The sequence below is a fragment of the Hypanus sabinus genome, chromosome 21 (genome assembly GCF_030144855.1).
Source record: "Hypanus sabinus isolate sHypSab1 chromosome 21, sHypSab1.hap1, whole genome shotgun sequence".
NCBI classification, from domain to species: Eukaryota; Metazoa; Chordata; class Chondrichthyes; order Myliobatiformes; family Dasyatidae; genus Hypanus; species Hypanus sabinus.
In genome coordinates, this window is record NC_082726.1 from 41,726,483 (window position 1) to 41,750,178 (window position 23,696).

General features: G+C 50.1%; 2 protein-coding genes across 4 annotated transcripts in view; one reads left to right on the forward strand and one right to left on the reverse strand.

The window, feature by feature from the left end:
* Window positions 1-23,696, forward strand: part of LOC132378989 (glutamate receptor ionotropic, delta-1-like) — an 891,690-nt gene that overhangs the window by 128,069 nt on the left and 739,925 nt on the right. The window contains exon 1 of one of the 3 annotated variants that reach the window (XM_059946410.1): window positions 15,499-15,622. The exons of 1 other annotated variant lie outside the window; for it this stretch is intronic. The gene's annotated coding sequence lies outside the window, so the exon portion shown is untranslated. Of the gene's footprint in view, window positions 1-15,498; window positions 15,623-16,642; window positions 16,677-23,696 lie in introns of those variants that run through there. One more of the 3 variants, XM_059946411.1, reaches the window with a different exon arrangement.
* LOC132379231 (uncharacterized) lies at window positions 4,175-5,038 on the reverse strand (the record flags this gene model as incomplete). Its single annotated transcript, XM_059946941.1, has 1 exon — window positions 4,175-5,038. A coding segment is annotated over one exon (864 nt), but the record flags the coding sequence as incomplete, so codon positions are not given.

Sequence of the window (23,696 nt, forward strand, 5' to 3'; positions counted from 1 at the left end):
CTGCAGTCCCACTCACCAGAGAGACGCCTGCACAGACCGCAGTCCCACTCACCAGAGAGACGCCTGCACAGACCGCAGTCCCACTCACCAGAGAGATGCCTGCACAGACTGCAGTCCCACTCACCAGAGAGACGCCTGCAAAGACTGCAGTCCCACTCACCAGAGAGACGCCTGCACAGACTGCAGTCCCACTCACCAGAGAGGAGCCTGCACAGACTGCAGTCCCACTCACCAGAGAGGAGCCTGCACAGACTGCAGTCCCACTCACCAGAGAGACGCCTGCACAGACTGCAGTCCCACTCACCAGTGAGGAGCCTGCACAGACTGCAGTCCCACTCACCAGAGAGACGCCTGCACAGACCGCAGTCCCACTCACCAGAGAGACGCCTGCACAGACCGCAGTCCCACTCACCAGAGAGACGCCTGCACAGACCGCAGTCCCACTCACCAGAGAGATGCCTGCACAGACTGCAGTCCCACTCACCAGAGAGACGCCTGCAGAGACTGCAGTCCCACTCACCAGAGAGACGCCTGCACAGACCGCAGTCCCACTCACCAGAGAGACGCCTGCACAGACCGCAGTCCCACTCACCAGAGAGACGCCTGCACAGACTGCAGTCCCACTCACCAGAGAGACGCCTGCAGAGACTGCAGTCCCACTCACCAGAGAGACGCCTGCAGAGACTGCAGTCCCACTCACCAGAGAGACGCCTGCACAGACTGCAGTCCCACTCACCAGAGAGACGCCTGCACAGACTGCAGTCCCACTCACCAGAGAGACGCCTGCACAGACTGCAGTCCCACTCACCAGTGAGGAGCCTGCACAGACTGCAGTCCCACTCACCAGAGAGACGCCTGCACAGACCGCAGTCCCACTCACCAGAGAGGAGCCTGCACAGACTGCAGTCCCACTCACCAGAGAGACGCCTGCACAGACCGCAGTCCCACTCACCAGAGAGGAGCCTGCACAGACTGCAGTCCCACTCACCAGAGAGACGCCTGCAGAGACTGCAGTCCCACTCACCAGAGAGACGCCTGCACAGACCGCAGTCCCACTCACCAGAGAGACGCCTGCACAGACTGCAGTCCCACTCACCAGAGAGACGCCTGCACAGTCTGCAGTCCCACTCACCAGATAGAAGCCTGCACAGACTGCAGTCCCACTCACCAGAGAGACGCCTGCACAGTCCCACTCACCAGATAGAAGCCTGCACAGACCGCAGTCCCACTCACCAGAGAGACGCCTGCACAGTCTGCAGTCCCACTCACCAGAGAGACGCCTGCACAGACCGCAGTCCCACTCACCAGAGAGACGCCTGCACAGACCGCAGTCCCACTCACCAGAGAGACGCCTGCACAGACTGCAGTCCCACTCACCAGAGAGACGCCTGCAGAGACTGCAGTCCCACTCACCAGAGAGGCGCCTGCACTGTCCGCAGTCCCACTCACCAGAGAGACGCCTGCACAGACTGCAGTCCCACTCACCAGAGAGACGCCTGCAGAGACTGCAGTCCCACTCACCAGAGAGACGCCTGCACAGACTGCAGTCCCACTCACCAGAGAGACGCCTGCACAGACTGCAGTCCCACTCACCAGAGAGACGCCTGCACAGACCGCAGTCCCACTCACCAGAGAGACGCCTGCACAGACTGCAGTCCCACTCACCAGAGAGACGCCTGCAGAGACTGCAGTCCCACTCACCAGAGAGGCGCCTGCACTGTCCGCAGTCCCACTCACCAGAGAGACGCCTGCACAGACTGCAGTCCCACTCATCAGAGAGACGCCTGCAGAGACTGCAGTCCCACTCACCAGAGAGACGCCTGCACAGACTGCAGTCCCACTCACCAGAGAGACGCCTGCACAGACCGCAGTCCCACTCACCAGAGAGACGCCTGCACAGACTGCAGTCCCACTCACCAGAGAGACGCCTGCAGAGACTGCAGTCCCACTCACCAGAGAGGCGCCTGCACTGTCCGCAGTCCCACTCACCAGAGAGACGCCTGCACAGACTGCAGTCCCACTCACCAGAGAGACGTCTGCAGAGACTGCAGTCCCACTCACCAGAGAGACGCCTGCACAGACTGCAGTCCCACTCACCAGAGAGACGCCTGCACAGACTGCAGTCCCACTCACCAGAGAGACGCCTGCACAGACTGCAGTCCCACTCACCAGAGAGACGCCTGCAGAGACTGCAGTCCCACTCACCAGAGAGACGCCTGCAGAGACTGCAGTCCCACTCACCAGAGAGACGCCTGCACAGACTGCAGTCCCACTCACCAGAGAGACGCCTGCACTGTCCGCAGTCCCACTCACCAGAGAGACGCCTGCACAGACTGCAGTCCCACTCACCAGAGAGACGCCTGCAGAGACTGCAGTCCCACTCACCAGAGAGACGCCTGCACAGACTGCAGTCCCACTCACCAGAGAGACGCCTGCACAGACCGCAGTCCCACTCACCAGAGAGACGCCTGCACAGACTGCAGTCCCACTCACCAGAGAGACGCCTGCAGAGACTGCAGTCCCACTCACCAGAGAGACGCCTGCAGAGACTGCAGTCCCACTCACCAGAGAGACGCCTGCAGAGACTGCAGTCCCACTCACCAGAGAGACGCCTGCAGAGACTGCAGTCCCACTCACCAGAGAGACGCCTGCACAGACCGCAGTCCCACTCACCAGAGAGACGCCTGCACAGACTGCAGTCCCACTCACCAGAGAGACGCCTACACAGTCTGCAGTCCCACTCACCAGATAGAAGCCTGCACAGACTGCAGTCCCACTCACCAGAGAGACGCCTGCACAGACCGCAGTCCCACTCACCAGAGAGATGCCTGCACAGACTGCAGTCCCACTCACCAGAGAGACGCCTGCACAGACCGCAGTCCCACTCACGAGAGAGACGCCTGCACAGACCGCAGTCCCACTCACCAGAGAGACGCCTGCACAGACTGCAGTCCCACTCACCAGAGAGATGCCTGCACAGACCGCAGTCCCACTCACCAGAGAGACGCCTGCACAGACTGCAGTCCCACTCACCAGAGAGGCGCCTGCACAGACCGCAGTCCCACTCACCAGAGAGACGCCTGCAGAGACTGCAGTCCCACTCACCAGAGAGGCGCCTGCACAGACTGCAGTCCCACTCACCAGAGAGACGCCTGCACTGTCCGCAGTCCCACTCACCAGAGAGACGCCTGCACAGACTGCAGTCCCACTCACCAGAGAGATGCCTGCAGAGACTGCAGTCCCACTCACCAGAGAGACGCCTGCACAGACTGCAGTCCCAATCACCAGAGAGGCGCCTGCACAGACTGCAGTCCCACTCACCAGAGAGACGCCTGCAGAGACTGCAGTCCCACTCACGAGAGAGACGCCTGCACAGACTGCAGTCCCACTCACCAGAGAGGCGCCTGCAGAGACCGCAGACCAATCACCAGAGAGTCGCCTGCACAGACCGCAGTCCCACTCACCAGAGAGACGCCTGCACAGACGGCAGTCCCACTCACCAGAGAGGAGCCTGCACAGACCGCAGTCCCACTCACCAGAGAGACGCCTGCACAGACTGCAGTCCCACTCACCAGAGAGACGCCTGCACAGACTGCAGTCCCACTCACCAGTGAGGAGCCTGCACAGACTGCAGTCCCACTCACCAGAGAGACGCCTGCACAGACCGCAGTCCCACTCACCAGAGAGGAGCCTGCACAGACTGCAGTCCCACTCACCAGAGAGACGCCTGCACAGACCGCAGTCCCACTCACCAGAGAGGAGCCTGCACAGACTGCAGTCCCACTCACCAGAGAGACGCCTGCAGAGACTGCAGTCCCACTCACCAGAGAGACGCCTGCACAGACTGCAGTCCCACTCACCAGAGAGACGCCTGCACAGACTGCAGACCCACTCACCAGAGAGACGCCTGCACAGTCTGCAGTCCCACTCACCAGATAGAAGCCTGCACAGACTGCAGTCCCACTCACCAGAGAGACGCCTGCACAGTCCCACTCACCAGATAGAAGCCTGCACAGACCGCAGTCCCACTCACCAGAGAGACGCCTGCACAGTCTGCAGTCCCACTCACCAGAGAGACGCCTGCACAGACCGCAGTCCCACTCACCAGAGAGACGCCTGCACAGACCGCAGTCCCACTCACCAGAGAGACGCCTGCACAGACTGCAGTCCCACTCACCAGAGAGACGCCTGCAGAGACTGCAGTCCCACTCACCAGAGAGGCGCCTGCACTGTCCGCAGTCCCACTCACCAGAGAGACGCCTGCACAGACTGCAGTCCCACTCACCAGAGAGACACCTGCAGAGACTGCAGTCCCACTCACCAGAGAGACGCCTGCACAGACTGCAGTCCCACTCACCAGAGAGACGCCTGCACAGACTGCAGTCCCACTCACCAGAGAGACGCCTGCACAGACCGCAGTCCCACTCACCAGAGAGACGCCTGCACAGACTGCAGTCCCACTCACCAGAGAGACGCCTGCAGAGACTGCAGTCCCACTCACCAGAGAGGCGCCTGCACTGTCCGCAGTCCCACTCACCAGAGAGACGCCTGCACAGACTGCAGTCCCACTCATCAGAGAGACGCCTGCAGAGACTGCAGTCCCACTCACCAGAGAGACGCCTGCACAGACTGCAGTCCCACTCACCAGAGAGACGCCTGCACAGACCGCAGTCCCACTCACCAGAGAGACGCCTGCACAGACTGCAGTCCCACTCACCAGAGAGACGCCTGCAGAGACTGCAGTCCCACTCACCAGAGAGGCGCCTGCACTGTCCGCAGTCCCACTCAGCAGAGAGACGCCTGCACAGACTGCAGTCCCACTCACCAGAGAGACGTCTGCAGAGACTGCAGTCCCACTCACCAGAGAGACGCCTGCACAGACTGCAGTCCCACTCACCAGAGAGACGCCTGCACAGACTGCAGTCCCACTCACCAGAGAGACGCCTGCACAGACTGCAGTCCCACTCACCAGAGAGACGCCTGCAGAGACTGCAGTCCCACTCACCAGAGAGGCGCCTGCACTGTCCGCAGTCCCACTCACCAGAGAGACGCCTGCACAGACTGCAGTCCCACTCACCAGAGAGACGCCTGCAGAGACTGCAGTCCCACTCACCAGAGAGACGCCTGCACAGACTGCAGTCCCACTCACCAGAGAGACGCCTGCACAGACCGCAGTCCCACTCACCAGAGAGACGCCTGCACAGACTGCAGTCCCACTCACCAGAGAGACGCCTGCAGAGACTGCAGTCCCACTCACCAGAGAGGCGCCTGCACTGTCCGCAGTCCCACTCACCAGAGAGACGCCTGCACAGACTGCAGTCCCACTCACCAGAGAGACGCCTGCAGAGACTGCAGTCCCACTCACCAGAGAGACGCCTGCACAGACTGCAGTCCCACTCACCAGAGAGACGCCTGCACAGACTGCAGTCCCACTCACCAGAGAGACGCCTGCACAGACCGCAGTCCCACTCACCAGAGAGACGCCTGCACAGACTGCTGTCCCACTCAGCAGAGAGGAGCCTGCACAGACCGCAGTCCCAGTCACCAGAGAGGAGCCTGCACAAACTGCTGCCATTCTCAAAGCCTAATAAGAGCTATTTATTAGTCTTGCTGTAACAAGGAAAGCTTCTTGCTGTAAATTGTCAGAATCAGCATTATTTTGCCCTTTTTTTTCACCTGGCTTTTCATTCACAGTAGCCCCAAAGGGAGCCGCAGAGTGAGGCCAATGATGGGAGTGGTACACTCAAGAAGTGATCCATTTCCCACTTATCTTTGCATAATTTTGCACTCCACTTGATTGGTCTGAAAGTCATTTTCTCCTGAGATTTTTCTTTGTCCTGGATCACATTGCTTTCTGCTGATATTATGTGGATCGGATACTGCAGGTGAATCTTGTAGCCATTCTTACCATGAAAAACTGTGATAGTTGCGTGCTGCAGGATGGCATCTTGCAGAGCTGAAGACTTGTGGGATGGCCTTCCGATAATTGGCAGTTTCATCAGAGGCATAAGAATGTGACCGAGGGTCGGGAATGCATGAATACTGGTCCTTCCAGCAATGTAACTAACAGTTCATTTACCTCCCCCTTTTGATCAGATATATTTGAGGAGAATATTAGCCTTGTCATCTTTACTTTGACTCTTGCTGCATTGAAGCGTTTCTGTATTGTGTTACTGGACAAATAATTTCACAGCAATGTACACTTCATAAAGTCTTGTGTGAAGTTAGGTGATCCTGACAGTTCTCAAGCTATTAGATTGTCCCTGAAAATACATCTAAAGATGCTTCTTTCTGAATCGTTATTGCATAACCTAAAAAAATATGCATTGTCTGACACCATTCATCTCCCCTCCTCCCCTGACGCTGACACTTCCCCCAGCTGTGGCGTCTCAGACAAGGGGTGAGCACAAGTCTTGTATGACGCAGCTGTGACAATTAATGTGAAGCTGTTTGGACTGTATTTTGGGTGGCTTTATCCATTCTTGTGTCCAGGATGGACACGTACTGTAGCATCCGTGAAGGCAGCAGCAGAAGGAGATGGGAAGGTGAAGGAGACCCCTTTTCCTACCTGTGGGAACCTTGCCTCCTTTAGATGGGGCATCAAAATGAACAGTACTGTGCAAAAATCTTAGGCACACGTACGTAGTTAGGGTCCCTGAGATTTTTGCACAGTACTGGAGTAATTCTCTGTATCGTGCTGTACTGCTGCCATGAAAAACAAATTTCATGACACTTGAGTCTTGAGAAATCTGATTCAAATAGAGGTCTCTATTGTGGACTGAGAGTGGGGGCAGGGAGAAGGGAATCATGGTTGGGAAGAGGGGAAGGGAGAGGGGAGGGAGTGGGAAGCACCAGAGAGGCATTCTGTAAAGATCAATAAACCGACTGTTTAGAATCAAATTACTCTGACTGACATCTTATGGTCTCAGCGCTGGGTGTATCTGTACCCGCACCAACCCCTGCCCCGGCACTCCTTCTCTGCCACCTGTCCCATACCCCCTCCCCGGGGCACTCTACCCTCACTATTCCCAATATCCTTTGTTCCACCACATTTACAGACTCGCTTTCTGCTCCACGTTGACAACTACAGTACTGTGCAAAAGTCTGAGGCATCTTAGCTATAAATATGTTCCTAAGAGTTTTGCACAGTGCTGTATAGTGGTATAAAAAGTATTCACCACCCCTGGAAGTTTTCATGTTTTATTGTTTTACAACATTGAATCACAATGGATTTAATTTGGCTTTTTTTGACACTATTCAACAAAAAATACACTTCCATCTACAAAGTGATCTAAATTAATTACAAATATAAAACATAAAATAATTAATTGCATAAGTAGTCACCCGCTTCAAGTCAGTGTTTGGTAGATGCATCTTTGGCAGCAATTACAGCTTTAAGTCTGTGTGGATTGGTCTCTATCAGCTTTGCACATCTGATAGAGACACTTCAATTTTTCCCCATTCCTGTAAACAAAATGCTCAAACTCTATCAGATTGCATGGGGATCATGACTGACCAGCCCTTTTGAAGTCCAGCCACAAATTCTCATATCCTCTGAACTCTGACTTGGCCACTCCAGGACATTAACTTTGCTGTTTTTAAGCCATTCCTGTGTAGCTTTGGCTTTTGTTTGGGGTCATTGTCTTGCTGGGAAACAAATCTTCCAAGTCACATGTGCAGAAGCCCAGGGCCTACTGCATTGAAGCAGCCCCAGTGTATGATGCAACCGCCACCATGCTTCGGGGTAGGATGGTATGTGCAGTGTTTCATCTGACGGCCATAAAGCTCAATTTTGGTTTCATCAGACCATAGAACTTTGTTCCAGCTGACTATAGTCTCCAACATGCCTTTTGGCAAACTCCAGCTGAGCTTTCATGTGAGTTTTTTTAATGGTAGCTTTCTCTTTGTCACTTTCCCATAAAGCTGTGACTGGTGAAGCATCCAGGCAACAGTTGTTTGTTCTCAACTGCTGAAGTTGTAACTCCCCCGGAGTTGTCATAGGTCTCTTGGTGGCCTCCCTCAATAATCCCCTTTTTGCATGGTCACTCAGTTTTTGAGGACAGCCCACTCCAGGCAGATTTACAGCTGTGCCATGTTCTTTCCACTTCTTGATGAATGACTTAACTGTACACCAAGAGATATTCAGTGAGTTGGAATTTTTCTTGTATTCACCTCCTGACTTGTGCTTTTCAATAACTTTTTCGCAGAGTTGCTTGGAATGTTCTTTTGTATCCATGGTGTAGGCTTACCAGGATGCTGACTAACCAGCAGTTGGACCTTCCAGATACAGGTGTATTTTTACTACAATGAATTGAAACACCTTGACTGCACCAGGTCTTCGAAATCAGATCTGCATTTAACTAGTTCTGGGACTTCTGAAACCCGTTGGTTGTACCAGTGATGATTTGGTGCATCATATTAAAGGGAGCGGGGTAAATACATATGCAATCAATTATTTTTTGTTTTATATTTAGATCACTTTGGAGAGATATGTTTTCACTTTGATACAAATGAGTCTGTGGATCAGTGTTAAAAAAGCTAAATTAAATCCACTGTGGTTCAATGTTGTAAAACAATAAAACATGAAAACTTCCAAGGTGGGGGATACTTTTCATAAGGACTTATTCATCCTTCAAATTGTTTTAGATATTTACAGATTTCTGCTCCATCGAAAGCTTCCTTGGGGCTGCACCTTAGCACCAGAGACCTGGGTTCAGTTCCCATCACTGTCTGTAAGGAGCTTGTATGTTCTTCCCCTGACCATGTAGGTTTCCTCTGGGTGCTTCAGTTTCCTCCCACATTCCAAAGATATATGGATTAGTAGGTTAATTGGTTATGGGTATAATTTGGCAGCATAGTCTCATTGGACTTGAATGGCTTGATACCATTCTGTAACTCTAAGTGTGTGGCATCTGTTAGTCTCATGAGACCATGGATCTGTGCCCGGAAAGTCTTGGAGTGTTCTCTCCAGGGCGCAGGCCTGGGCAAGGTTGTATGGAAGACCGGTAGTTGGCCATGCTGCAAGTCCCCCACACCCCCCCTCCACGCCACTGATGTTGTCCAAGGGAAGGGCAAGGATTGACACAGCTTGGCACCAGTGTCATCGCAGGAGTTGCCAGAGCGAGGTCGGACTGCCTGAGGGACTCCAGCTCCGGATTTGTCCTCAGGGTTTACTCCCGAAGCCTTTCCCATGAGTGGGTATGGCCACAAGGCAGCGGAAGTTTGAAATCAGAATTTTCCCTCTCTTAGATGGACTGCCTTCGCAGGCTGACGACCTCCATCTACCCGGACTCCATCTAACTCTAAATATATAAAAATATAATAGCCATTGTAGGTTGTATGCTGAGAGAAATATGAAGCTAAAAGTGCTAAGGACTGATACATAATTCCAAAACATCTGCAAAAAACAAAAAAAATGTATTCTTACAATACAAGAGGAAACTAATTTACAAGTTGGCAAGTATATGATACGTCTGTGTATGAAAATGGTGATGGTATTGGGTTTGTTGTCCATGAAGTTAAGAACTCAAAGCCCTGTCCAATGTAAATAGCTATAGATCCCCTCACTGGTTATACTGTAGCTACCTCCTCTTTAAAGGCTGGATCACTTCCCTATGTATCCTCCATGGCTAGTTTAGCTGCCAACACCCACTGTTTGAGTAGTGGGCCCCCTCCCTACCAAAGAGCACATACTTCCAGCTAACAAAGTAGCTTAAGCACAGTTCAGTTATTTTTAGTGATACTCAGTTAAATTTCGATAAAACTCACAGGTGAAGTCTATCTTATAAAAGGTTTTCAAATTCCAAGCAAACAATTACTAAAACACCAAGGATTTCCCAGTCACAGGTACAACTCCTATAAGCTAAAAAGACATACCAACAAGTTGCTGTTGATTGAGTCAGCCATCGCAGAAATCAAAGGCAGAAGAATGGTTTTGAGTCGCCCCATCTTTCTGTCATTCATCTTGACTTTTTCTGACAAGCCTGAGTGCTCGCTTACATTTATACTTTTTTTTGCTATCTGGTGACTTCCCAGCAACATAACTTTGCTGGGAAATCCACACATATGGTCTAAAAACAGAGATCCAAGAACCTGTGGCGACCCATTTCCTAGCGTATCCGAACCGACTCACAATTAGATAGCCTACGGGAGTTTGCGAGCACAGAACTTTGGAGCCTCTGCACCATGGGGGGCCGGTTGACAGAGGCTTAAAAGTGAGGCTGAAGTTTTCGAATAAAGTTTTTTCCTTCGACTGCAGTTACCGACTCCGTGTCGTAATTTTAGCGCTGCGTGTAGCACACCGCTACAATTGGTGACCCCGACGGTCCAAACGATTTTTGGACCAGAAATGACCGACGCCGCCTCTGTTCATGCGGTTTCGTTGAAACTGCCAGGTTTCTGGACACAGCGCCCGGACCTATGGTTCCAGCAAGCCGAAGCCCAATTCCACGTTCGCCAGATCACCTCAGAAGACACCCGCTACTACTACGTGGTGAGCTCCCTCGACCAGGACACAGCGGCCCAGGTCGCGGAGTTCGTACAGTCGCCCCCGGCAGACGGCAAGTACACGGAATTCAAAGCCCTGCTCCTCAGGACTTTCGGACTCTCACGGTGCGAGCGGGCTGCCCGTTTACTGCATCTGGATGGCTTGGGCGACAGACCTCCATCGGCTTTAATGAATGAGATGTTGTCTCTCGCCGACGAACACACACCCTGCCTCATGATTGAGCAGGCATTCCTGGAGCAGCTGCCCGAGGACATCCGCCTGCTGCTGACCGACGCGGAAGGTGGAAGGTGGCAGCCCGGGCGGACTTGCTGTGGAACGCCAAAAAGGTGAGCGGGGCGTCCATCGCACGGATCTCCCAGCCCCGCTCCCAGCAGCGAACCAGTCCAGGCCCGGCCGCAGAGCCCGCCAACCCCCGGCCCAATGAACGCTGGTGCTTCTACCACCAGCGGTGGGGTGCAGAAGCCTGCCACTGTAGCCCACCCTGCAAGTTCCCGGGAAACGCCAGGGCCAGCCGCCGCTGATGGCTACGGCGGCTGGCCATCGGGATAGCCTCCTGTATGTGTGGGATAGAAGGTCGGGACGCCGGTTTTTGGTCGATACTGGGGCTGAGATCAGCGTTTTACCTCCGACGAGTTACGACACCCGCAGCAGGGCACCGGGTCCCCCCTGAGGGCCGTGAATGGCAGCACAGTAAGGACCTATGGCACCTGCCAGGTGCAGCTACTGTTCGGCTCCAGCCAGTTCACGTGGGACTTCACACTGGCCGCCGTAGCCCAACCGCTTCTGGGTGCGGATTTTTTGCAGGCTCACAGCCTGCTGGTCGACCTGCCCAGGAAGAGACTGGTACACGCCGAGACCTTTCAGACGTTCTCGCTGGGTGCAGCCCAGTTGCCGGCCCCTCACCTCGGCTCCATCACGCTGTCCGACAACGACTTCACCAGGGTCCTGGCGGAGTTCCCATCGGTTCTGGCACCGCAGTTCACAGTAGCCATGCCCAGGCACGGCGTACAGCACCACATCCCGACCCAGGGACCACCCCTCCATGCCCGTGCTCGGCGGCTTCCCCCGGACAAGCTCCGACTGGCGAAGGAGGAGTTCCAGAGGATGGAGGAATTGGGGATCATCCGGCGGTCCGACAGCCCATGGGCTTCCCCCCTGCACATGGTGCCCAAAGCGACGGGGGGCTGGAGACCGTGCGGCGACTACCGCAGGCTGAACGAGGCTACCTCACCGGACCGCTACCCTGTGCCGCACATTCAGGACTTTGCGGCAAACCTGCACGGCGCACGGATCTTCTCCAAGGTAGATCTCGTCCGGGGATACCATCAAATCCCGATGCATCCTGACGACGTCCCCAAAACGGCTCTCATCACCCCATTCGGCCTTTTCGAGTTCCTCCGCATGCCGTTCGGCCTGAAGAATGCCGCACAGACGTTCCAGCGGTTAATGGACGCGGTGGGACGGGACCTGGACTTCGCGTTCATCTATTTGGATGACATCCTCATAGCCAGCGGCAGTCGTCAGGAGCATCTGTTCCACCTCCGTCAACTCTGCGCCCGACTGAGTGAGTACGGTCTTACAATCAACCCTGCCAAATGCCAGTTCGGACTTGATACCATTGACTTCCTGGGCCACAGAATTACTAAAGACGGGGCAACCCCTCTGCCCGCTAAGGTAGATGCGGTCCGCCACTTCCCCCGACCCACCACGATCAAAGGCCTTCAGGAATTCGTAGGTATGGTCAATTTCTACCGCCGCTTCCTCCCTTCAGCTGCCCGGATCATGCGCCCCCTGTTCGCCCTGATGTCGGGTCCGAGCAAGGACATTACCTGGGACGAGGAGTCCGCCGCCGCTTTCGTTCAAACGAAGGAAGCTTTGGCTGACGCCGCAATGCTAGTACATCCCAGAATGGACACCCCTACCGCCCTCACAGTGGACGCATCCAACACGGCAGTCGGTGGGGTGCTGGAGCAACTCATCGCAGGTCGCTGGCAACCCCTGGCGTTTTTCAGCGAACACCTGCGACCACCCAAGCTTAAGTACAGTGCTTTCGACCGGGAACTGTTGGCGCTCTACCTGGCAATCCGGCATTTCAGGTACTTCCTAGAAGGTCGGCCCTTCACCGCGTTCACGGACCACAAACCGCTTACCTTTGCGTTTACGAAAGCATCCGACCCCTGGTCATCCCGCCAGCAACGCCACCTGTCCTACATCTCTGAATACACGACGGATGTCCGGCACGTCTCGGGTAAGGACAATGTCGTGGCGGATGCGCTCTCTCGCCCTACCGTTCATGCCCTTTCCCAAGGGGTAGACTTTGAGGCGCTGGCAGAGGCACAGCAGGCGGATGAGGAGATTCCGAGTTACAGGACCGCAGTCTCCGGTCTGCAGCTCCAGGACCTCCCCGTGGGCCCGGGTGAGAGGACCCTACTCTGTGACGTCGCCACCGGCCAGCCCCAACTGTCCGGATGGTTTCCAGCAGGTTCGTTTGGCACGGACTCCGCAAACAGGTCAGTGAATGGGCCAGAACGTGCATGCACTGCCAGACGGCCAAGGTGCAGCGGCACACCAAAGCCCCACCGCAGCAGTTCCATCCCGCCCACCGGCGTTTCGACCACATTCATGTGGATATCGTGGGCCCCCTGCCAGTGTCGCGCGGAGCGCGGCACCTCCTGACTATCGTGGACCGGTTCACAAGATGGCCAGAGGCGGTCCCGCTCACCGACACCACCTCCGAATCTTGCGCCCGAGCCCTGATCGCCACCTGGATATCTCGCTTTGGTGTACCAGCCCACATTACCTCCGACAGAGGCGCCCAGTTCACCTCCAGCCTGTGGTCAGCTATGGCCAGCCTTTTGGGGACTCAGCTGCACCACACAATTGCCTACCACCCACAGTCGAACGGGCTAGTGGAGCGTTTCCACCGTCACCTGAAGTCGGCCCTCATGGCCCGCCTGCGAGGAGCCAACTGGGCGGACGAGCTTCCCTGGGTCCTACTCGGCATCCGCACAGCGCCCAAGGACGACCTGCACGCCTCGTCGGCCGAGTTGGTCATCCCTGGGGAGTTCCTACCAGCCCCAAGGGGGCAAGAGGAAGAACCCGCAGCAGTCCTGGGCAGACTTCGCGAGAAGCTCGGTAACTTGGCCCCCATACCCACTTCACAGCATGGGCGGCACCCGACCTGCGTACCCAAAGACCTACAGAACTGTAAGTTTGTGTTTGTACGAAGGGGCGGGCATTGGCCACCGCTGCAGCGGCCATACGAGGGGCCGTTTATGGTGCTCCGGAACAACAGGTCCACGTTCGTGCTGGACGTTGGGGGGAAGGAGGAGGTTTTCACGGTGGACCGCCTCAAGCCGGCCCATGTGGACCTGGCGCAACCGGCCGAGTTTCCGGCGCCTCGGCGCAGAGGCCGACCTCCCAAGCAGGTTTTGGCCCAGACTGTGGACATTGGGGGGTGTATCGCCGGTTCTGGGGGGGGGGTTATGTGGCGACCCATTTCCTAGCGTATCCGAACCGACTCACAATTAGATAGCCTACGGGGGTTTGCGAGCACAGAGCTTTGGAGCCTCTGCGCCATGGGGGGCCGGTTGACAGAGGCTTAAAAGTGAGGCTGAAGTTTTCGAATAAAGTTTTTTCCTTCGACTGCAGTTACCGACTCCGTGTCGTAATTTTAGCGCTGCGTGTAGCACACCGCTACAAACCCAAAATTAATGTTGTGAGAGCTGATACTCCTGAGTACACAAGTCTCCAACTATTGATAGATCAGCTGTTTGATATGCTAAGAGATAGTATCAATCTGGTTTGCAAGCTTCCTTGAACTAAATAATTTAGCCAGCGTTGTCTCGTTTGATGCAGGCCCAATTAGCATTATCCCATTGTCTTACACTGCATCTTTTCAGCAGTCAGCCCCGTGCTGTAGGCCATCAGTCTGTGCTCTATAGATAGTGCTGTTTGTTTGCAAAGCTGTCCTTTTAACTTCAAACTGATTATTGTTTGCCATTAACATTAAGAACTGAAGACTGGTTCTTGCTTGTGACAAGAAGATGCAGAAGGAATATTGGTTCGAAGTTTAACTTACTCAGAAACAACTCTTTGACCCCCCTGGAAGAGTCAGCTGCTGTGCTAGAAAGCTGAGCTTGGCAAAAAGCCGCTTGGATCCTGGAAAGTGAACATCCATCTCAGAGACACTGGGGCATAGAGAGGTGACATCAGTTAACGTGCTAATGTTAATATATATAGAAAGAACAAACTACCCAACCAAACAGTTCGTCACAAGGGCAGCCCTCTAAATTCAGAGAATTGGACTTGTATGACTTATGCAGTATGTTTCACTGAGCATTAGTTCAAGTCTCAGATCAGATGTAGCCATGACTTAGCTGAAAGAGGTGGAATATCAATGTAGACTGGCTTGTTGTGATTAAATCTCTTTAGTTAATCTCCCTGTATAATCAAGTTTAAACCTCTGCAAAAATTGTCAGCAAGCCTGAATATTTTTATTTTTAAATTTGAGTTATTGTTTGAATTTCATGCTCATTCAAATTAACTGGTATTCTTCAGTGCAACAATTTACATCACAATAAATTGACAGATTTTGTGTAGAATGTTGGTTGCAACTCCCTCATGTTCGCCTCAGGAAACAAATCCAATGTGAAAATCCGTCTTCCATACATCTATTAGCTAACGCCACCATTGCTTTCGAGACAACACATTTAACATCAACAGGGTTGAATTATGAGTCATTTCATGCTTTAAATGGGATTAACTATTCTAATGTGGTTGGAATGTAAACCCATTTTGCACCTGTCTGGGCCTATGCATGAACATGTTTGACTACACAATAACCTGTGCAAATTAGTAGCCGCCAGGGTATTGGGCCTGGATCGTAAGAAGCACAGCGGCTTACATTGGGAGCCTGCTGAGGCTCAAAGTGGCACAGGAAGAGACCTTAATTCACAATGCTCCCTTGGAAAATAACATTCTCAGAAGTGAGTTGCTTCAGCCAGAATATGATTAACAGCCCATTCATCTAAAATGCTGCAAGACATGGTTCCGTGAAGAAGCTGCAATCATTTGACCCGAGGAAGGGATGGTAGCCATAGCAACGTAATAAAGGTAGTTACTCTTCTTCCTTCATTTGTTTTCATGTGTCATGAAAAGAATTGCACATCATTCTATTTGTGCTGCAGTAGAAATAAATTCTCATCTTGTAGAAGTGCCTTCTGTCATCTGGATAATGGTCATGACTGCAGTGTCAGTCAATTACTGGAATAGTATGGAACAAGCTGGTGAGGTGCTATTCTGCTTTACATCTTTAAAAGCACAGTCTGCAGTGCACACCTATCATTGTTCTCTCCATATAGATTGGCTGATATTCTACTTCAGACTATAATTCTCAGAACTGTGCAGGATGGTGCATTGTTCCTCCACACTGAGACATGTTTTGGTTTCCTGTCTATTGAAGACTGACTCAAATTTCCCAGTACTCTCCAGTCCTCTTCAAAATTAATGGGCCATCTGTCAAACATTGAGAGGCTTTCAGAACAGTTCAGATTTTGAAAACCTATTATCCTTTTTAGGAAATTGATTGGTGTGAGATTTTGATAGAATTCTTTGCTACATCCAACTTCAAAGATTGATTTTCATGGTTAGAGAGTTGAGAGGAAGATATAAAAAAGATCATATTTGTCCGCTTTTCAGAAGGTTTCTTGACTAACTCAGGGTCAAGTTCTTGCCATTCTTGGATCACAGCCTTGGGAGTAATGCTCCTCATTTGAAAAGAAAGCTGGAGTTAGTAATATGATCATAAATCTACCAGAAAACTCAGGTTAGTGGGTGGAGGTGTCGATCAGCCTTACCGCTTGGGGAAAGTGACTGATTTTGAATCTGGTCCTCCTGACATGAGTGCTATGCAGCCCTCCTCTCTAACGGGAGCAGCTCAAACAGTCCACAAGTGGGGTTAAGTTTGGTGCAATAACATGGTGAGATATATGTACATTTACTTTGAACTTTGAACGATTTTGCCCTTACTTGGACTGGATCCAAAGTCTTAACTCTCCACTGATGTGGCTTAGTAATCCATTCAGTTATATTAAAAATTGAGGAATGCGGCACCTCGGGGATGGTCGATAAAATTGTTGCCTTGCAGGTGATGCCCACATCTTGTAAAGTGAGTAATCATAATGAGCCACATAAAAACTATTTTAGAAGTCAAGCATTTATGAAATAAATAGTTCTGGTAAATAACCACTAGTTAATGGGAAATGAAAAAAAAATGTGATCCATTTTTCTGTGAATTCAGTAACACTGCAGAGGACTGATATCCAGTATCCAGTGGTGAGATGTACAGTACCTTTGACTCCCTCCTTCAAATACTCCTCAAAAGCAGCAACTAGAGATATAAAGGGAACTGGATCCTTATTATTGGTGTTTTAAATTGCTGAATCAATGGTGTGATGATTTAGAGTATTTCTTCTATAAATAGAAAGTAGTAGAAATCCAAAATTTATTCAAAAGTCGTCCAAATTTAACAAATAACTGTGCCAATGTTATGCAAACCAATGTAAGTGTTGTAGCACAAAATGTCAAACTGCACATGCCTAGGGAGCTGTGATGAACTTGGAAAGTATTTTCTCAAATCTGTTACAAGTGATGGGGAGAAAATTGTCCCCTTTATCAATTGTGAATCTGGTTCTATAAGTGTGCATTGATCCTGACTGACTAGATACCCTCCCATAAGTGATTATTTTTTAGCAGTTTGTACAGTGATTCTACCCCTCGCTCCTCAGAACCTCGACCAACACAACAGGATTGTAATTGGTGATGTAGGCTCTGCACTTTTTCACCGTCACAAATTGATTGGTTACCTGCAGGTGAACATGAGGCTCATGCTTTCATTGCCTGAAGTAACCTATTAGTTAATGCATTAATCAGCTGTAATTCTAACATATTCGGGCCCCAGAAAAGTCTTTATCTCATTCCTAAGGCATGCATTGTTTTTTCAATGAGTCACTTGGCAACTCAGAAGAACAGTGCTGTGAAATGTAAACTCAAAATTTCCCAGATAAGTTATGAGGTGAATCTCAGAGAATTCAAGCATTCCAAATCAGCTTGCATTGCCGCATGTCTGATAGCCAGTCTGTAGAAGTAGCCTGGACTTGGCAATTGGGCATTGCCAGGGGAAACTTGTGTCACATTTTTTTCCATTTTACTCTAATCGGTGGTAATTTACCAGGATGATGTTTTTATAGCGCTCATTTCCCTTGGTCAAAGTAATTTAAAGAGCCTCACAGATAATTGTCAGCAAGCTTCAGTTTGCTCTATAGGAACTGAGTGATGGTGCAGAGGGCTCTTGTAATTGATTGTATTGCCTTTGTCCTGACATTTCCCCACATACCATAAATATCATGGACTGGTCCTGTTGGATGATCTGCTGGAGTTGAGAGGACAGGACAGATGAAGGAGGCAGGATGGGCGTGTCTGGTTAGAGTTTACCACTGTAGATACTATTTTCTTTCTTTTCTGGATGAACAGAAATGCCTTCCTTTCTGAACTGTGGCTTCCCTTCAACCACAGTGCATGGAGCCCTTGACTACTTGGAGGATAGAGTTCAACCCAGGTAAGTGTGAGGTGGTTCATAGTGGTAGGTCAAATATGATGTCAGAATATAGTACTAATGGTAAGACTCTTGGCAGTGTGGAGGATCAGAGGGATCTTGGGGTCCGAGTTCACAGGACGCTTAAAGCAGCTGCACAGGTTGACGCTGTGGTTAAGGAGGCATACAGTGTATTGGCCTTCATCAATCATGGGATTGAGTTTAGGAGCCAAGAGACAATGTTGCAGCTATGTAGGACCCTGGTCAGACCCCACTTGGAGTACTGTGCTCAGTTCTGGTCACAGGAAGGATGTGGAAACCAGAGGAGATTTACAAGGATGTTGCCTGGATTGGGGAGCAAGCCTTATAGGTTGTGTGAACTCGGCCTTTTTAGCTCGGAGCGACGGAGGATGAGAGGTGACCTGACAGAGGTGTACAAGATGACGAGATGCATTGATCGTGTGGATAGTCAGAGGCTTTTTCCCAGGGCTGAAATGGCTAGCATGAGAGGGCATAGTTTTAAGGTGCTTGGAAGTGGGTACAGAGGAGACGTCTTTTTACGCAGAGAATGGTGAATGCATGGAATGGGCTGCCCGTGGCGGAGGTGGAGGCAGAAACGATAGGGTCTTTTAAGAGACTCCTGGATGGGTACATGGAGCTTAGAAAAATAGAGGGCTATGGGTAAGCCTAGGTAGTTCTAATAGAGGGCTATGGGTAAGCCTAGGTAGTTCTAATAGAGGGCTATGGGTAAGCCTAGGTAGTTCTAAGATAAGGACATGTTCGGCACAGTTGTGGGCCAAAGGATCTGTATCGTGCTGTAGGTTTTCTATGTTCCTATGTTTCTATGTTTACAGCTCAGCTGTTATTTACCCCTCAGAACTTACTCCTTCTCCCCTTGGATAGAACAAGAACAAAATTTCCCTTGTCCTCACCTTCAACCCACCAGCCTCCACATTCAATAGCTCCGTTCATAGCGTGACATAGCAGTTTAGGCTAAACTCATCCATGACAACCAAGATCTCTAAAGAAGCTGCTCCCATTTGCTTGTATTTCATCCCTATCCCCTGATCCTTTCCTATCCATGTACCCATCAACAGTGGAATTTTACCCACCTCCACCTCCATCAGGAAGATTGTTCCATTTACCCACCACCTTCTGTGTGAAATGATTGCCTCCCAGGTCTTTTTTATGTCTTTCTCCCCTCAGGCTTAAATCTATGCTCTTTAGTTTCAGACTTCTATGAAAAGACTGTGACTGTTCACTTTATCTCTGCCTCCATGCTCTGATATTCCTCTATAAACTCATCCCAAGGTACCCTTTGCTCAAAGGAAAGAAGTCTCAGCATGTCCAGTCTCCCATAGTCACTGAGATCCTCCTGTCTTAGTCATGTCCTTATGAATCTTTTCTGCCCCATTTCCAGTTAAATGATATCCTTGTGAGAGCTAGTGTCAGTACCTCCAGTTGAACTCTCTCTTTTTGTGTGTTCCCCCTAGCTGTCAGCCTGTGGTTTTGTATTGCCATGTGCTCCTGCTCTGCTCTGGCCCCTGCATCACTGAGTACTCTGTCTCTCATCTGTTTCTCATTATTACCCGTATTGCTGCCATCTGTGTCTCATTGTGCTCCACCTATCATCTGCCTGTCTGTTTATTACTCAGTGTATTTCAGTCCTGTGTTTTCACCTGTTTTTTGATGGATTCTGCCAGTGAATTTTCCTGAGCCTCTCCAGCATTCGTATCTGTACTCCGTCCGTCTGACTATCGACTCTGCCTGTTTCCTGATTCTGGTTTGTGGATTTCTCTGGATGTTTTGATCTCTGTCTGAACTTTGATGCTGACTTTGTTTGCACCTTGAGATTTGTTACTCAATTAATATCACTGTGTGCGCAGTACTGGGTCTGTGACTGGATCCCTGCTCCAGTGTCCTGACAGCTCAGTTCAAGTTTGAGTTCATTGATATAAGCATATATACTATGGGTATAAATGCTGTGAAAATTAAATTTGCAGTAATAACACAATGCATTAAAAGATGAGAACGAGTGATTATTGTAAAGGCTGCTTATCTGCTGCGTCTGCACTGCTGCTGCAAGTATGTATTCATTGTGTACTGTACAGGTACTTGTGTATAGGACAATAAACTCAACTTTACATTTTGACTTAAATTAACAGAAATTATACATTAACTTGTGGGGCAGAGATATGCCCCTACCAAAGGAGGTGCAAGGTGCTCCTTCCCTCTGCTAGGCTTAGCTCCCAAATCAGGGTCATGGAAAGCTGTGAGAACTGGTGGTGGATGGTCGTATGAGCAGTCACAAATCCTGGTTATGCGACCACTGATGCCAAGCAGACAACCTCTTTAGAGTATTGACTGTGGCTGGGGTCACTTCTCTTGTAAAGACCCTGCTCAGGAGAAGGTACTTATGGATAACTCATACTTATGAACCGAGGAAGGAGAATGCTGTCTGCCATTTTAAGTCAGATCGTGATGCCATCCGCCATTGTTGTTGCTGTTGACACTGTGTTGAGTATGTAACTTTATATTTGGCTTAAATTTTTCTTAGCAAGATTCACCTTGACCCGGCCCCCTCTTCCCGTTAGCTGGTGGCGGAGTGAGATCAGCGCCGGGCTCGAGAATGAAGGTTCCCGAGTTCGATCCAGTGACAGACTGCTCCCGTCCCGGGTTGATGTCGATCCACTGACTCCCATACCATCCATGCTGGGTTGATGTCGAGCTTGCAACTCAACCTCGTAAAAAAAAACAGCTGCCACTTCCAGTTTAAATTCCCAATATTGTGGAGGATCAAATACCCAAACCCAGCACAGCCCCCACTTGTCCCATTTAACCTGTCTCAGTGCAGTGGACTTTGGGCGATGGTCCTTAAGACCTGGCAGAGCTCGGGAGCCGGCGATGGTTGGGACCCGCTGCCGACAGTGTTTCTGTTCCATTGATGGGAAGCGATCGCAATTGAAAATAAAGTGGAAATAATAAAGCATTTGGAAAGAGGCCATTGGTCATTGGAAAAGCGTTAGGCTACAGTCGGTCAACAATGGGAACAATTTTAAAGGATAAAGTGAGAATAATGGAGCACGTGAAAGGCCCTGCCTGGATGATAGCTACAATTATTACTGTGAAACGCAGTGATTTAATTATTGGAATACATACATTTCTTAAGTACTTTATATACATAGAAAGGTAAAATATATACTATATACTAAGACAAACGTTTGACTAACTGATGATAAATAATACTAGATGTACTTGTTCCGACTTGTGTACAATTCTGACTTAAAGAGGGACTCGGGAATGGAACTCATTCATGACCCGGGGACTACCTGTAATGGCAAACCACTTCTGAAGAAAAACAGTTGCCAAGAGCAATCATGATCAAAGACCACCTTTGCCCATGTCATTTGACATGGCACATAATGATGATGATGATGATATTATACATATTGGACACCCAGAACTGCACGCTATACATCAAGCAGGGTCTGACCAATGGCTTATCTTTCACAATTTCTGCCAGCTCCAACATGATTCTCCATTAAACATATTTTCCCCTCCTCTTTCATCATTTCAAAGGGATGACTCCGTGGTCTGCTCTTTCATTCCTACCTGCTATTTACTCCCCATGATGTGGCATTTTTCCACGTAAGTATGGGATGTGCAATACCCATCCTGTCAACTATTTCCTTTCTTCCATCCAACAACTTTGGTTCCAAGTGAAGCAATGATTTACTTGCCCCCACTTCCAGTCTAGTGTACTGTGTTTGTTGTTCACAAGGTGGCATTGGAGAAACCAAACACAAGCTGGAGAATCCCTTTGCAGAGCACTGTCACTCCATTTGCAGGAGTGACCGTGAGCTTCTGGGTGCCTGCCTGCGATTTAACTTTGCTCCTTGTGCTTACTCTGGCCAGTGTGTGGCCTCTGGCTCTGTCACAACAAGGCCTGTCGTAAACTCGAGTAGCAACACCACGATTTTTGTCTAGGTGTGTTGCAGCCATCGGCACTCAACACTGAATTCTCCAGCTTTAGTAAACTTGCTTTTTCTTTATTTGCATTGAGACTAGCCATCTGTTCTTGCTAATCCTTACCCTTTTAGTTTTCTTTCATTTGTATGTACGTACTGGCTTGCTCAGCACAACCCAGTAGGGCAGACGATCCAACATCTTGCAGATTTCACAATATCAGTAACACACCGTACAGACAAAGGAGCTCCGCTGTCCATTGAATTACTACATCATAATTTCACCTTATTATTGACATTACCTTTGTTACATCCACTCCCTTTGTTGCACCTCCCACACTTTCACTGGCAGTTGACTTAACTTGCTCTCTCCTAGTTCTGCTAAAGGACCTTCAGCCTGAAATATTAATTGTTTCTCTTTCCTCAGATAATACACGACCTGCTGACCTTTTCCAGCATTGCTATTTCTTTTCTCCTGATCTATTCGAGGAGCAGTGTTTCTTGTGATGGAAGTTAGTGGAGACAGGAGCCTTCTGTGGGCAGATCTGTGGCCATACGCCAACCCCTGGACCATTTTGTTTCATATAATTGTCCAAAGTCACTATATAGCTGAACTTCTTGGTCTCTGGGCAGCCTCATTCCAGGCAGCAAATTTGCTCTGTCCTGCATTTCAGTAGCGATATTGGTACTCCTTACTTGAAGATGAAAGTCTTCAATTATCCTTCAGTCTAAAGAAAATCAAAGTTCAAAGTAAATGTATTATCAAAGTACATGTATGTCACTATATACAACTCTGGGATTCATTTTCATGTGGGCATACTTAATGTCTATAATATAATAATGACCATAATAGAATCAATGTAAGATCACTACAACTTGGGCATTCAACCAATGTGCAAAAGGCAACAAACTGTGCAAATATAAAAAGAAAGAAATAATAAATAAACAATAATCATAAATAAATAGGCAGTAAATATCGAGAACATGGAGAGTCCTTGAAAGTGAGTCCCCAACTTTGGGAACATTTCAAAGACAGGACAGGTGAAGTTAGATGAAGTTATCCCTTTGGTTCAAGAGCCTGATAGTTCCTGAACCTGGTGGTGTGAGCCCTAAGGCTCCTGTACCACCTTCCTGATGGCAACAGCAAGAAGAGTGTATAACCTGGAGTACAACATTGGGAGTGGGTGTATGGACTTCGAAGCTTCACATTAGAATCTTCACAATTTACTCTCATTTATGGTCAGGCATGAGGCAACAAGTCCAGGGTTGATACCATGCCTCAGGAGACTTATCCTTCATACTTCAATAGCTGCATTGCTGGAAGGTTAGGTGTGTTAGATGTGAACCATGAGGGTGGTTCTGAAAGCAGTCTTGGAGGAGACAAGTCCTCACCTTGACATACCTCATGAGGTTTTGGAACTTCTGTTTTCATTACAGAGACACTAGAGGCTACAGATGCTTGAATCTGGACCAACTAATAACCTGCTGGAAGAACTCAGCAATTCATGCAGCATCTGTGGGAGGAAAGAAATCTAATGTTGATGCTTTGAGCTGAGGCATTGTCAACACCTGTCCTACCAGAGATGTTGCTTGCCCCACTGACTTCATCCAGAAGATTGTTTGTCTTTTC